This window comes from Dreissena polymorpha, chromosome 6, assembly GCF_020536995.1.
Source record: "Dreissena polymorpha isolate Duluth1 chromosome 6, UMN_Dpol_1.0, whole genome shotgun sequence".
Classification (NCBI taxonomy): domain Eukaryota; kingdom Metazoa; phylum Mollusca; class Bivalvia; order Myida; family Dreissenidae; genus Dreissena; species Dreissena polymorpha.
Genome location: NC_068360.1, coordinates 99,298,081 through 99,312,009, shown reverse-complemented (window position 1 = coordinate 99,312,009; position 13,929 = coordinate 99,298,081). Strand labels below are relative to the sequence as shown.

The 13,929-nt window shown below is 33.3% G+C and overlaps 1 protein-coding gene across 1 annotated transcript; it reads right to left on the bottom strand.

The window, feature by feature from the left end:
* Window positions 1–3,901: 3,901 nt before the first annotated feature.
* LOC127836613 (nephrin-like) lies at window positions 3,902–13,572 on the bottom strand. Its single transcript, XM_052363282.1, has 13 exons — window positions 13,455–13,572; window positions 12,932–13,285; window positions 10,648–10,953; window positions 10,180–10,470; window positions 9,722–10,009; window positions 8,921–9,205; window positions 8,184–8,471; window positions 7,791–8,105; window positions 7,191–7,481; window positions 6,863–6,970; window positions 6,601–6,664; window positions 6,275–6,327; window positions 3,902–6,093 (listed from the first exon to the last, which is right to left on the bottom strand). Exons 1-13 carry the CDS (start codon window positions 13,510–13,512, stop codon window positions 5,903–5,905), a joined length of 2,892 nt encoding a protein of 963 aa, XP_052219242.1. The 5' UTR covers window positions 13,513–13,572; the 3' UTR covers window positions 3,902–5,902.
* Between the last annotated feature and the right edge of the window lie 357 nt (window positions 13,573–13,929).

The following is a 13,929-nucleotide window of genomic DNA, read 5'->3' as shown; positions in this document are numbered from 1 at the left end:
ATACAATACAATCACAATTACTATCACCGATGTCTCACAACAGTGAGCATTATGGTGTGTGTTTGCTATTTATCGTGTGCTATTAAGTAAAGTATATTCGTTAATGTCTCACAACGGTCAGATTTACGGTTTGAATTGGATGTGATCGTGTGTTAATCAGAACATAGTATTTCATTGCAGTTGTAACTATCCTATTGAAACACTATACGGCAAAATTGGATACACTTGTTTATTTACACAAGGGTTTATATAGACTGTTAAGAGCGATTCTTAACTACAGCTAGTTCAACATAACCATTACGACCGTTGGTTTTACTCCCCCTGATATGATTTATAGCTATACGATATGAAGTTCAGAGCACTCGACCGGCGTACAAGATGTCCACTTCACGCACACCTTTAGTTGCATATTGGTTTTCACAAACACTGCTTTTAATCGTATGGCTATTTGATAAAATTATGTCTAAATTAGCTGCATTAGAAAACATAGTGAAACATATACCACACATAATTGGCTACAATCACGGACCAATCTCAGGATTGTTCATCGAGTATATCATCTTGACAAAAAAGAGCTTGACCCTATTTAACGCTAGGGAATCGAAATTCGAAACGTATTGACACATTTCGAAATTTGAGTAACAGACGTCGCTTTCTGGTAAATTCATTTTTATTATTTCACTGACATATGGTTTTGCTGAAAACCGTTTCAACTGATTAAGAAAAATATAATTACGCAATACTTGCTTAATATTAATGTCAGTATAAATTTTATTAACATTCCATACTAATGAATTGGAAATAGCGATGCTTAATTACTTTTTAAAAGTGATTACTTCTAAACAATAACCTTATGCCTGAATATATTGCATGTCATTTGGTGACCAATATACTATGCACACTCTCTAGTAAATAATTATAGTAAACAGAGAAACAACTTCATTCGTTTTCAAAATCAATTTTCTCAACGTTTCGATCGAAGACCTTTATCAGGAATAAAATATTTGTAATAAAGTAAAGAAAATGACGTCACAATCAGATGCCGTCAATTGCAACAACGTCAAAGTGTTACATACTATTTGGCGTTTACATTAACTTATAACTTAAATAATATATAACATAATTATAAAAAGCATATGGTTGAAATATGTACATGTTATCTAATTAAGTAGATAATAAAGTTGGATCAGTTATCAAGCAATCTATAAACATTCAAACAGTGTGTGATGTTTTCTTAAAATTGCATTAATTGACTTCTTTATACATTCTCAGTCTAACTACGCTCATATTATTATCAAGGATAGAAAAATGTTTACGGTAAATACAATTCGCAATAACCCTGTACATTATGGATTGAAGATGCCCATTAACAGTGAAACCACCGACCACTAGTCTATGATCATATCTCGTTTGAATTTGAACGAACGCGGCTTAAAAGTCTCATTTAAATATCTGAGCGATATTTACAACAAGTCATATGTTCAACTTGTTAACATCAATTTCGGTGCATGTTTTAATCAATACTTCAGTGTTTGACATCAACTCCTGATTATAAATTACTAAATATGCGTAAACAAATTATAATACACCACTAAACAAGTGACAAAGAATACAATGGGCGAGTAACAATTAAAGTTACAATATGAACAAAACTCTTTAATGACACTTGAAATTAAATCGATGATTCCTCAATTGTAAATGATCCCAAACTTATTAAGGACTTTGAAGTCGGACACACTATTACACATTGGACGTTCCTGAAGTTGCAAATAAAGTTGATGGTGACAATTAACGTATATTTCGTAGTTTATTGCAAGCATAATGTTATTAAGATTTCACGTTACGTGTTGTTGATCTAATTGACATCTCGCCTGGACGATGATCACTCCGCCCACTTAGTCACGTGGCTCAGCGGTTAGAAAACCTAGACAAACTAACACCAAATGGGTTCTTTGCCAATAGATTACAAATAGATTAAGCGAATTTTCTGATGATTTTTTATGGACAGTTTCACACCCTATAACACTGGTAAAAGAGATTTATGTCACATATTTATTATGCAAATGCAAAACAATGTTAGTCTATAAAGAACATTAGCTGTGTATAACGGATGTTTTTGTACTTAAACACGCTCCCAAACGCTTGCGCCCTTTCAGGAATCTTACCGGTCACTACGTGTTATGGTGGTATTAGGAATAAATTAATACCTCTACACTGGTACTTACCCATGTTTTTTTTGCGAAAATACTAACGAAACATTATGTCCACATGTATTTGACACGAATAACGCTTTATAACTGGACTTTGTCTTACACGCTTTCTGACACCGAGCGGGTACCGAAATCCCCTATGGTATTATGCATAAAAATGCAGACCAACACAATGGTGGCATCGATACGTTTTTATAAAAATAGTAACATAAAATAGTTTGCGCTTGTTTCTGACACAAAAAGCGATGTATAACGTTGATTTCGTTAAGTTACGCAAATACCAATATTCCCTATTAGTTTACATATACACGTGAAATCATTCATAATTAATATTGCATGTATGCCGTTTCAGTTTCTGAAATAAATTTATTTTCTATGAGGGGGATTTTGGTAATTTTGGTTATTCTACATATTGAAGCTTCCATTCGCATTTGTCAAGACCACATTTCGGCGTTGGAAATTGTAGAAATTAAATTCCTCTAAATAAAATATCTGGAGTTTCATGTACCACTATGTTAGAAATACACACATTTGCAATAAAAAGCTTTAGAAAAGCTTTATATTTATCTATTTTAATTGACTATAAATCCTTAACTGAAACCCTTACACCTGTTACATTTATTTTTTCAGATGTCTTTATTTTTGGATTTGACAGTAAAATGATAACCTACATGTTGTGTATTTAAAGGAGCAGTTCATCTTTGTACATTTCTTTTTCTAATTGTTCGCATATTATAACTTCATGTATAATGACTGAAACCAAAAACTGACTATCAATTGAATGTTTTGCAGTAATATTGTCGCATACATGTATAATACAACAGGGTTAATGGAAAACTACTTGTACATGTACCATTAAGGCAGATAAAGCCCGGGGACAAACACACATCGTTGTTTGTTAGTGTTCACTGATTTCACCTTAAATGTGGCGTCTTTAATACCCACTGTGGTATAGTGTCGAATTTGACATTTAGCCCTTCAACACTTAGGTACGTATTGTGAAATGTTTGTACTCCCGTATAAAGCTACATCTTATTAAATCTCTTTCTTACCAAACTCAAGGTTTTAAGGCTTCATTTCCAATCCTTAGAAACTGATGAGCAGAAAACAGCATAAAACCTGAACAGACTGCCAGTAACTCGCAAGCTGTTCTGGTTTTATGCTGTTTACACATAGCCATTTTAACTTTGCTTCTGATTGTGGTATTGGGTCGAATTCAGATCGTAAATTAAGTGAACAGTTGCTGCTTGAGAAGACTACACAGACTAAGTTTACCGATCATTGGTTTATATTTGTGTTGTAAAATTAGCAAATGGTTACATAGTCAGATTGATTTCAAATGTATACAAACAGATAGGCTGACCAAAGTATGTGAATTTGTTTAAATTTTAAATTCAACCCTTACATTATTAAGAACTGTATACATACTAAAATAGCATTTGCATATTGAACAATTCAATTTGTTGATTCAAAATTCACCAAAAAATAAAAGTGCATACTACATGTACTTCAAATTTTGCAACAGAGTTTAAGAATGGCGTAAGTTGTCAGCACAGTTTTTAACTTCATTATAATGCTTTAAAATTTTGAACAATCATCTTTGAACAAACAACAAGAGGAAAGTTATCATTAAGAAAGTAAGGAATTTAATTCGACTTGAAAAGAGTGCAAAACCATTTTTATTGACTTTTCTCATTATATAGTCCAATTATTCATAAGCACATGACAAGGAAAGTATATTTCATTGTGTAGTCCAACTATTCATAAGCACCGGACAAGGAAAGTATATGTCATTGTATAGTCCAATGATTCATACGCATCGGAGAAGGAAATTATATGTACAACAACAATTAACACCACTTCCATTGTGTGTGCTACATATATACTAGTCAATTGGCCGGTACAATAATCTTGGGAGAAATAATGCAAAATAATATTTTGCTGCAGCAATACTGTATGGTGTAAAATAACTAATGCTATTTACAAGGAGTATAAAGGGGTGTAAAATTCCTATGAAGACTAGTCTGAAACGGGTAAATTAACCATTGTACAAGTTACAATTTCCTGTCAGCCAGTTTGCAGACAACTACAATATTGATCTTACAAAACGATAAAAAAAATTGATGACATTTTTTAATGTTTAATTATGTCGCTTGAGAGATGTGAACGTAGATTACCACAAATCAATATTGTGCAGACTGACCGACCAAGTGACTCCAATAAACATCCTTTAAATCTTCTCTTTATGAGGTGTAACTAAACAGGAAACCAATTCATTTCAATCTATAGTCTTTTAAATTCAAAGAAAATAAAAAGATGCAAATATGTAAAGTATTGTTAGTTTTATTATGACCGTAGCACAGAGAACATTGAAATTTATTGTAGCATGTAGGTACATCCAAAATATATATTTCTTTATGTGGACACATGAAGACCTAAACATGAGACCTCACATGCCAACATGAAGAAAATTATATATTGAATTTTCCATCAATGCAAAAGTAGAGATCTTTACAATTTTTTTTACAGATTTGTAGTTCATGTAACAAAACTTCATCTTGTATGATTCGAAATGGATTTTGTTTCTGCATAAAATACTGATCAGTTTTTCTGTATCTATCTCCATGTACATAAACCTTATTTACAACGATTCGTTATATTTCCTTTTCTATTTTTCGAACACGATAAACAAAACTCATTGAATAAATAAGAACTAGGCATTCGGCTTGTCTAGAAAATGGCGGACATACCGTTAGCAACCGGCGCAATCATTTGTTAAAGAGTCTGGTCCTGTCTTGTCCATGTGCATTTTAACCCGTTAACCAAACATTTAAAAACACAAACGGGCCCATGTTCCCTTATTCTTTGTTTACAATTTACGCAACTATATCATTCAATTTTCAGTTAACATGTTTTTATTAACCAGGACATTTAAGTTTACCGTGTCTTTACGTTCTTTTTATATGGAGTTGATACTTTGTAAAAAAACTAGGCGCTCATGATAAGAGATAAGAACACAGCTAAAAAGGGTATTAACTCAATTGTTTCAATTGTACAATAGCACATATTTCTAAAATAATGATAGAATATTTAGCGTTTGAAGAATCTTGAATGCCGCTGTGATGTTGAAATGACGTATTCAACATGGTATGACTTTTTAAGTAATTAAATATTACATTTACGCAGTTGAGCGCGTGTTTGATTATTTAGACGATTGTGTAAATGTAAACAACAAAACCGCCGCATTATATTAAGCACTAAAATAAACATTAATTATATTATCCAGAGGCTCTGGTAAAATATAACGTTCAATATAAGTAGTAAATAAAAATGTATGTATATATTTATAACTTCATATCAAACTGGTGGAACAAATGTGTGCGTATAGTTTAGTCTGACATTATCGTTCTTTTATTTGACAGTCATTAGTTTTAAAATATAAAAACCAATTTGTAAAATATAAACAATAAGTGTTTTATATGTACAAGAAATAATATGAGACCAGAAATCAACGGGGTCATTTGCATATATAATTTAGAAAAATTCTAGGGTCATAATACAACAGAATATTACATATATAGGCAATATGTACAATCGATTTTCATCATTAAACTCAAAAAGATATACATAAAAGTGTTCCGACGAGATTGTTACAAAACACATTATATATATACAATTACCAAATGCGACAGTCAATAAGTTAACAACTGTAAATTTACGTAATCCGGATCGGTCGTTGAAACATCAGGTTGCCCCGATGCGGATATCTTTGCAGATGTAGTATTGTCTCTTGGAGCATTACACTCCGACATAATCGAGTAATCACGACTTTCAAGCTCCATAAGTGTTTCAAACTGATTGGCATTACGGGATCGTGATGATTCTAGTAGAACAACAAACGGTTATCTATGTGGATATCTAGGTTAATATAGCCTGACGTTTTCTTTTTCAATTTCAAACAACACGTGCAAACAATCAACGCTCAGATTTATACCTTCCTATAAGTACTACTTATTGCAAACGTTATTTTAAATCAGTAAGTAAATTATATAATTAAGCCTTACCGATTCTACAGATTGCATAACTTCCATCGGTTGTTGAGGCGTCGTTGTTGCCCCTGAATGCAAACATAATTTGGGCATCTCATCAACTTTGTATGATAAGAAGCATAGTGTTTTTATAAAACCAGTCATCCTAATAGAACGGACCTACACTGTTAGGTTAAAGCATTCGCAAATACCTACTGAATATGGTAACCACCTGGTGTCTTACACAAGGATACAACTAGTATTTTGGCGCTTTTAAAGCATAATGCTCTTTATGTTTTTGTACATACTTTTTAAGCAAAATCTAACATGAACAAATGAGTTGAAAACGTGCTTCCACTTACTGTCCTCGGATAAGATCCTCATACTTTGTCAACGATGTCCTTTTCGTGATTCGTCTTGCTATGACTTAAACGACAATATATCAAGTATAAATTAGAAGAAGTATTGTCCAGGTCATACGGCTTGTTTATCATTTATTGAATATTTACATGCTTTAACACAAATAAAGGTCAGTAAACGGGTTTAGATTTAATTGAATTAGAAAGCTTTTGAATGTACGGTTTGACTGACAAGTATGCATACCAGTTTGCAGTAAAGATTTACCGTTAGATCTGTATCTGTAGATAAGGGCGGATACGGCAATAATGACAACGACTCCAAATACTCCACCTACTGCTCCACCAAGAGCGGATGTTGACAAGCCACTGCTTACTGAAATAATGCACACATTTATTTATTATACAATATCAAGCTTTGTAACATACATAGTATCTTCATTATTTCCAGGCACTAAACAACGAATACAAAATCGAATACGTATGCATGGACAATAAGACACACTTAATGAAATCTGAGTTAGCTAAGTGTTTGTAATATGTGTTTGTATTCGTTATTAAGGAAAGTGTCACGACGCAGTTAGTTAATACTGTACCTATATCAACGAGTGTAGTAATGTTTATTTCTTGTGTCCAGTCCGACTTCCCTATTTTGTTTTGCGCCAATATTTGAATTTGGTATGCTGTTCCAGTCTTTAACCTTTCAATTGCCCATGTGTAGTGAGATATGCTTAGGGGAATAATAGTCCAGCTTTCATCGTCTAATGCTTTGTACCTTATAGTAAATGTTTGAATGTCCCCGCCATCAAAACCCGGGATCCATTCGACAATCAGTTCCGTTTTTCCTCTTCTGATTACTTGCAAATCTGTCGGAACGTCTGGTTTTGCTATGAAAGGTAGTCAATATAAGACATGCATATGCTATTGGAAATACAAACACTAATACACGATACTCTATACATAAAGTAGCTTAACTCATATTAAATGTCAAATACATAATATAGGAGTTTAATGGTTAATATACATACAGTGCGCTTTTAAAGTAAACACTTCCACTGTCGAGAACCCAATATGTTACAAACGTTCACCATGTAATTAATATTATACTTGCAATGCATTGATTACTATATACCAAGGATATATATATTAAGAAATTCAAATATAAATTTCAGGAGTTTAATGACTTATTTACATACACTGTGCTTTTAAAGTAAACACTTCTACTGTTGAACCCAATTCGTTAGAAACGTTCACCATGTAATTGGTATAATCTGCAAGTTGTACATTGACTATTTTCAGCTGTATTTGCATGCTATCATCAGAGACTGTGTTCATGAAGTTGGTCGGATCTGATAAAACTCTCCAACTATCATCATCTTGCTTGTACCAAACGACGTTTTGTGGTTTAGGATAAGGATAAGCTATTATTGTGAATATGAACAGCACATCGTCGTTAAGCGCTCTGTACAATGTTTTAATTGGAGGAGAAAATGGCGATGCTCTTGGTGAACCTGTAAAAACGACTATATGTTAATGTATATTTATTTCAACTGATTACACAACTATTAAGTTTGATATTATATACTTACAGGAAACAAAAAGAGCAAACAATTGTCTCCCTTCGTTATAACGATTATTTGCCGAACATGTATAGTTCCCATTATCATATTCACATTGTGCTTGTTGAATGCGATATTTAGCTTCATGTCCTTCGATTTCAACTAAGGCACTTTGATTTCCACGAGTAGTATTCATTACTCGAACCACAGGCTCGGGGTCACCATCCGCATAACACAACAGCTCTACTGTCTCACCCTGCTCAACAATGATTCTCTCGACTGATTGGTTTGCTTTGAATTCCTGTATAAATGCCCCGTCTTGAAGAAAATGTTACACAAATGGATCAGATATACAGTAAGTTGATATCGAATACTGCACAAACATTTAATTAAATATTGCACACATAATGAAATACACAATTGGACAGTATACATTGATTTATATTAAGCAGGTTAAAAGTTCAATATTTTAACAACCTTGCGTCAAACACTTTATTCTGAATAATATAATTATTTACCTATCGTATCTTGGTAAGTTTTGACAATATATACATCATATATACATTTTACCTGCATTGTGTAATGTTATACAAATTCTGCTTCGAACGACAGAATACTTGTACAAAAATACTGAAATCATTGTATCGCATGGAAGTTACAATAACATTGTACATAATTCAAGCATCATAGTATTTATGTTTGTATTGGTTAATGCTTTTAAAAACTGTGTTAACTTACATACGAAATAAATAATTATGTTTTCTTACATTCAACGTTTATAAAGAATGTCGACTGACTAAATCCGTAGACTACTTCATTGCCTATTGATTGCATGCGGTTCGAAGTATTACACTGGTATTCTCCTTCATCTGCCAATACAATGTTGTTTAGGGTAAGTGTTTTTAAGTTTCCGACAACTTTTCGATTGTCCATCCTTATCCATGAAAAAGTTGAGGCTGGTGGATTACCAACATCAGTCAAATTGCACAGAACTGTTAAAGAAGTGTTCAGTAGCACGGTTTGGTTTTGTAAACGTTGAACATCAGGCGGATCTGTAAAAACAAAAAAGCATATTTGTGTGTACATAGTAATATAACTCAAATATGTTGAAAGAATATTTGAACATGATAATTCTAAATGCGTATGCATGCGACTACATTTTATAGTTGCGGTAGATCTTTATTGATTATTCGTATGATGCACTGAAATCTATAGCTTTACGAACATTAATAGTGTTTAAATACCTTCAACATATGAATAATAATATGCGATGCTCAATCTTTAAGCAGTGTTGGCAAGTGATTGAACATATTATTTGCTAACTGTTCTTACATAACATTTCCATTAAAAAAGTATATTGTGCTTTCCCAATAACACTCTTCCCCACACTATCTACCATGATGTTTTCTGCTCTATATTTTACATTTATGTTGGTGACATTTTTCACATTTCTTATAATAAGAACATCCCCTTCTTGAAATACAAATTAAATATTCAACAAACATTTACATCAACAAACGATAAGCAATAGACAAAGTAATCTGAGTATGAGCTGGATCCATTCTTACATAATACGCTGGCGGATACGTTTTTTGTTACAGTAGACGTTGATGTAACTCCATCAAAGTCGGTCATAGAGTTTGAAGCTTGGCATGTCCACACAGCGTCATGTTGTTCACTTTTGACGTGTAGAGTAGGTGACTGGATCCGTTGGTCACGCCATAATACCATAGCCGGGGGATTGGCGTCGCTAGTACAGACAACGTTGATGTCGTCACCTCTCAGTACTCTGATTGCGCTATCAATAATGTCTATATTATTGTCATTGCTTGTCAATGTTGTAATGACTGGTGGATCTGTAATTGCAAATTGCATTATGTTATTCATACATAAACAATGCCAATTTCTAAAGTGAGTAACTCTAAGAAGTCCTGAGAACATTAACAAGCGCATGTCTTACAATAATAGTTTGTCTCCTGATTTACCGATATGTGTAATGCATGCATATGGGTTTAATCATACTTACACAATACGTTTATATTCAATGTAGTTGTCTTTTCTGTAACCTGGGCGCTGTTGGTTCCATCTAATGTACGCATAACGTTAAATGCCTTGCATGACACATTAGCGTTATTACGAGCGAATGTAATATTCAGAAGAGAACCGGTCGCCCATCCGTCCGAGTAAGTCCAGTTATAAGAAGGCTGTGGATGTCCGGAGGACAAACACTTCAAATGCACGAGTCTACCCTCTCTTATTACTAACGCTGTTGATGCAATTAGATTGTTGATTGTCACAATCGGCTTCGAAACGGGGACTGTAAACGAAACATAAAAATATAAGTGTTAAATACGTCAACTGAAAAATAAAACATTCGTTTTCATAAAGAAATTAACAAAATCTGCAATATACATATCAAATCTTTAGTGAAAAAGATCATATCAGCTTTAAAATATAGACGGACAATGCATATACACATCCATTAAGTACTTACACTGTACTTGAATGCTAATGTTAGCTGTTAACATTTTACTGAGGGATTTGAACTCGTAATTTGCAACACACGATATCAGTCCACCACTGTACCCGTTTGCGGTTGATATAAAGTGCAATTCACTTCTTGTGACGTCATCATTTTGTGAATAAGTAGAAAAGTGTGTTATGTTGTTTTTGTCATTGAACCAGTAAATACTAGCCGCAGGTCGACTCAATGACGTGATGCATGTGAACGTCGATGTGACATTGAAAACAGGGTACGCAACTGACGTCTCTGGTAGAATTGTTAAGGTCGTTACAGGTACTGCGAATATAAGAATTGTTTCACATTATTAGCCAATGTTTAAAATTGGCGGATTCTTTAACATATTCACATTTTGATTGTATGTGTGTGATGACACATGATTCGGAGTTTAACTATTGCAATGAAATTGAGAACATGTGAAAGAGTTCTTTATTTTCAGACAGTGTCATTGTTTAAAGGGGCCTTTTTTACAGATTTTGGCATGTTTGAAGTTTGTCATTAAATGCTTTATATTGATAAATGTAAACATTAAATTTAAAAAGCTCCAGTAAAAAATCAAAAAAAAAAAATAAAAAAGGAAAAAAAGTAGCCCGCAGCAGGGCTCGAACCAGTGACCCCCGGAATCCTGAAGTAAAAATGCATTAGCCTACTGAGCTATCCTGCCAAGCATACATAGGATGCGTATTTTATACCTTATATAAGCAATCTTCGTAGTTTCACAAATTTAAACGACAACAACACAACTCTCCAAATAATTCAATCGTTTCGCGTTGCAACGCTTTATAATTTTTAGGTTTTTTAAATCGTCAAAAGATGCATATAATGGCTATATAATACCATGGTTAATGTTCAGTAATACTGTTTCCTCACAAATATCATAACTAAACCAAAAATTTGCGAATCTGAAACAACTTTTTTCAATTTTGTCAATTTACCAAACCGTGAAAAGATCCCTTTAAGGATTCAAGTATTGATACAGTACAGCTCATAATATGACATGTTTGATGCATATACACTTATGTATTAGTAATTATAGTAACAAATTGACGTCGCGAGCTTTCCTGAATTCGTGTTTGGCGGACTAATAAGACCATACCTGCGTCAGAGCGAGTTTTCATATCTGATAAGAGTTGGATCGCGCGGCGTCAACTACGCAAACGGTGATAAATGTACCAAAAATTAACACGATAATCGGAAATAATAATAACTAATTGTAGCAAACAAGTTGGACTATTTATACATCGATTTTTTACTGACATTGTACTGTAGATTAGATTAATGACGCTGTTTGAGCTATAACAGGAGTCATAACAAATAATAGTAAACGACACGCCTACCTCAATGACAACTTTTATCAAATTATTATACCAATAAATTTTCACATGTACTTTTATTTTATATCTTTGCATTCCGTATCTAAATGTATTTCACACCACTGTATTTTGTGGAAACGTCTGTGTAGAATGTCAACCATTTTTTCCAAAAACACGATTTACGAAATCGAATTACTCGTAGGAGCGATTTATTTTATTCCTATCACAGTTACCACATGCGTGTGGAAAACACACTTCATAATACGTTTTGGATTCGTTCGATGATTTTTAAATGAATTAATGCTGTTAAATAAACCACCACGTCCGAATTTATTTTTCCCCTAAAATCCAGATAGTAAGATTAAATTAACGTGTTTCGTCAAAGACATTACGTCACACGAGATGTTTCATGAATTGCGTAATAAATTTAATGCAAATAAAAGTGCGGAAATCTGGGTCGGTCATAAATGTATATTTAAGTAAGTGAACAAAACAAGATGATATTTATTTTACACGAATATGGTCGGACGTCTATAATCCACATTCACCTCATAATAGCCATCGAGCAAATGGCGCTCTGCCGTTATGTCAGCTACGAGCCGACCATAGCTATGCCGTGTGCTATTGTATAAATAATGTTATTTGACAACGAGTCATTACAGTTGAAGTTTTTACCGAAATCAGCATGTATAAAGGATGTTCTGTTGGATAAAGACGTTTTGCGCATTTAAAACCTTTAATATCAGTAAATATACTTTTCTATAATTTAAATAGAAAATTACTTTTCCTACATTTGCAATTTAACGTTCATTTTGTAACCACAAATACGTAGGTATGGATTCGACCAGACGTAGGTAAAGAATGATTAACACTATTAACTAAAGAGCACACACTTTAGAACTGGTGTGATTGATAATAAGAAACGTGATATAGTGATTACTTACATATTAATCTGAAGGTGAAGCTGTCACTTTGGATTTGAGCACTTCCATAAATAGCTTTGCAGAGCCAGCTTTGATCGTCATTTGTTCTATTTATCGACTTTATAGAGCAAGCATAGGCATTTGATGAAGAGCAGAAACACTCCATAATGTTTTTGTCAGAATGACATGATTTCTTTTCGTTATTCCATTTCTGAGTAATGACCGCGTTCGGTTGTCCTGATCCTTTGTCTGATTTGAACCAGACAACATAATCCGGCGGGGATGACGTTGCGCAAGTTAACGTAATGCTGCTGTTGACGAAGACATCATTTACATCCGTAGTCAATCTTGGCGATGTTGGCGTTGTTTCAAACCCTTAATTAACAGTTTATTTTATCTCTTGATTACAATGAGTACAAATATGGAATATCAACATCAAAATAATATATGCATTTCAAATCAAATTTCGTTTAAAAAAATCATTATTAATATTGAGCAAATTATCGTTCATAACTTTAAGAAGAGTGTGTGTATTAAGATATACCTTTCAATATAATTATCTCAACTATAAACAAAATGCAGTTAATTACGGAGCAACCCATAGCTCAACAATCGAATTTGTAAAACAATCCCTCATGCAAAAAGTCTAATGTCGATAAAGGCTGGGCGGCAGTACAAGGAAATTATAGTCAAGAATTTTTATTACAAATGGTTTCATCTTTCAACACCAGGAATATATACGAGACTCACACACATATGCCACATGAATTATGTTCTTTAAGGATGAATTACGAGTGCTTATATACAAGTAAATGTATCCGTTTGTATTATCCGTTGATTTCCTAGCTTACGAAAGCAAAAGAGTAATATGCTGGGATTACTTATGGCATACACAAGTATTTACCCTTTTAAGGCGGATCAATTTACGGAACATTGTTTGACAATTTAAAACAAACACTCCATTAAACCAGCAATATTACTATACGGGGCAGTGAAATACCAACGCCCTACGGTTTGAT

Excerpts from the sequence above, each read along its gene's own strand:
- LOC127836613 (XM_052363282.1), bottom strand. The coding sequence starts at position 13,512 with ATGGGTTGCTCCGTAATTAACTGCATTTTGTTTATAGTTGAGATAATT. Across the intron at positions 10,010-10,179 it reads ATTGAATATAAACGTATTGT|ATCCACCAGTCATTACAACA; the intron begins GTAAGTATGATT and ends TTGCAATTACAG. Across the intron at positions 8,106-8,183 it reads GTTTGCTCTTTTTGTTTCCT|GTTCACCAAGAGCATCGCCA; the intron begins GTAAGTATATAA and ends TCGTTTTTACAG.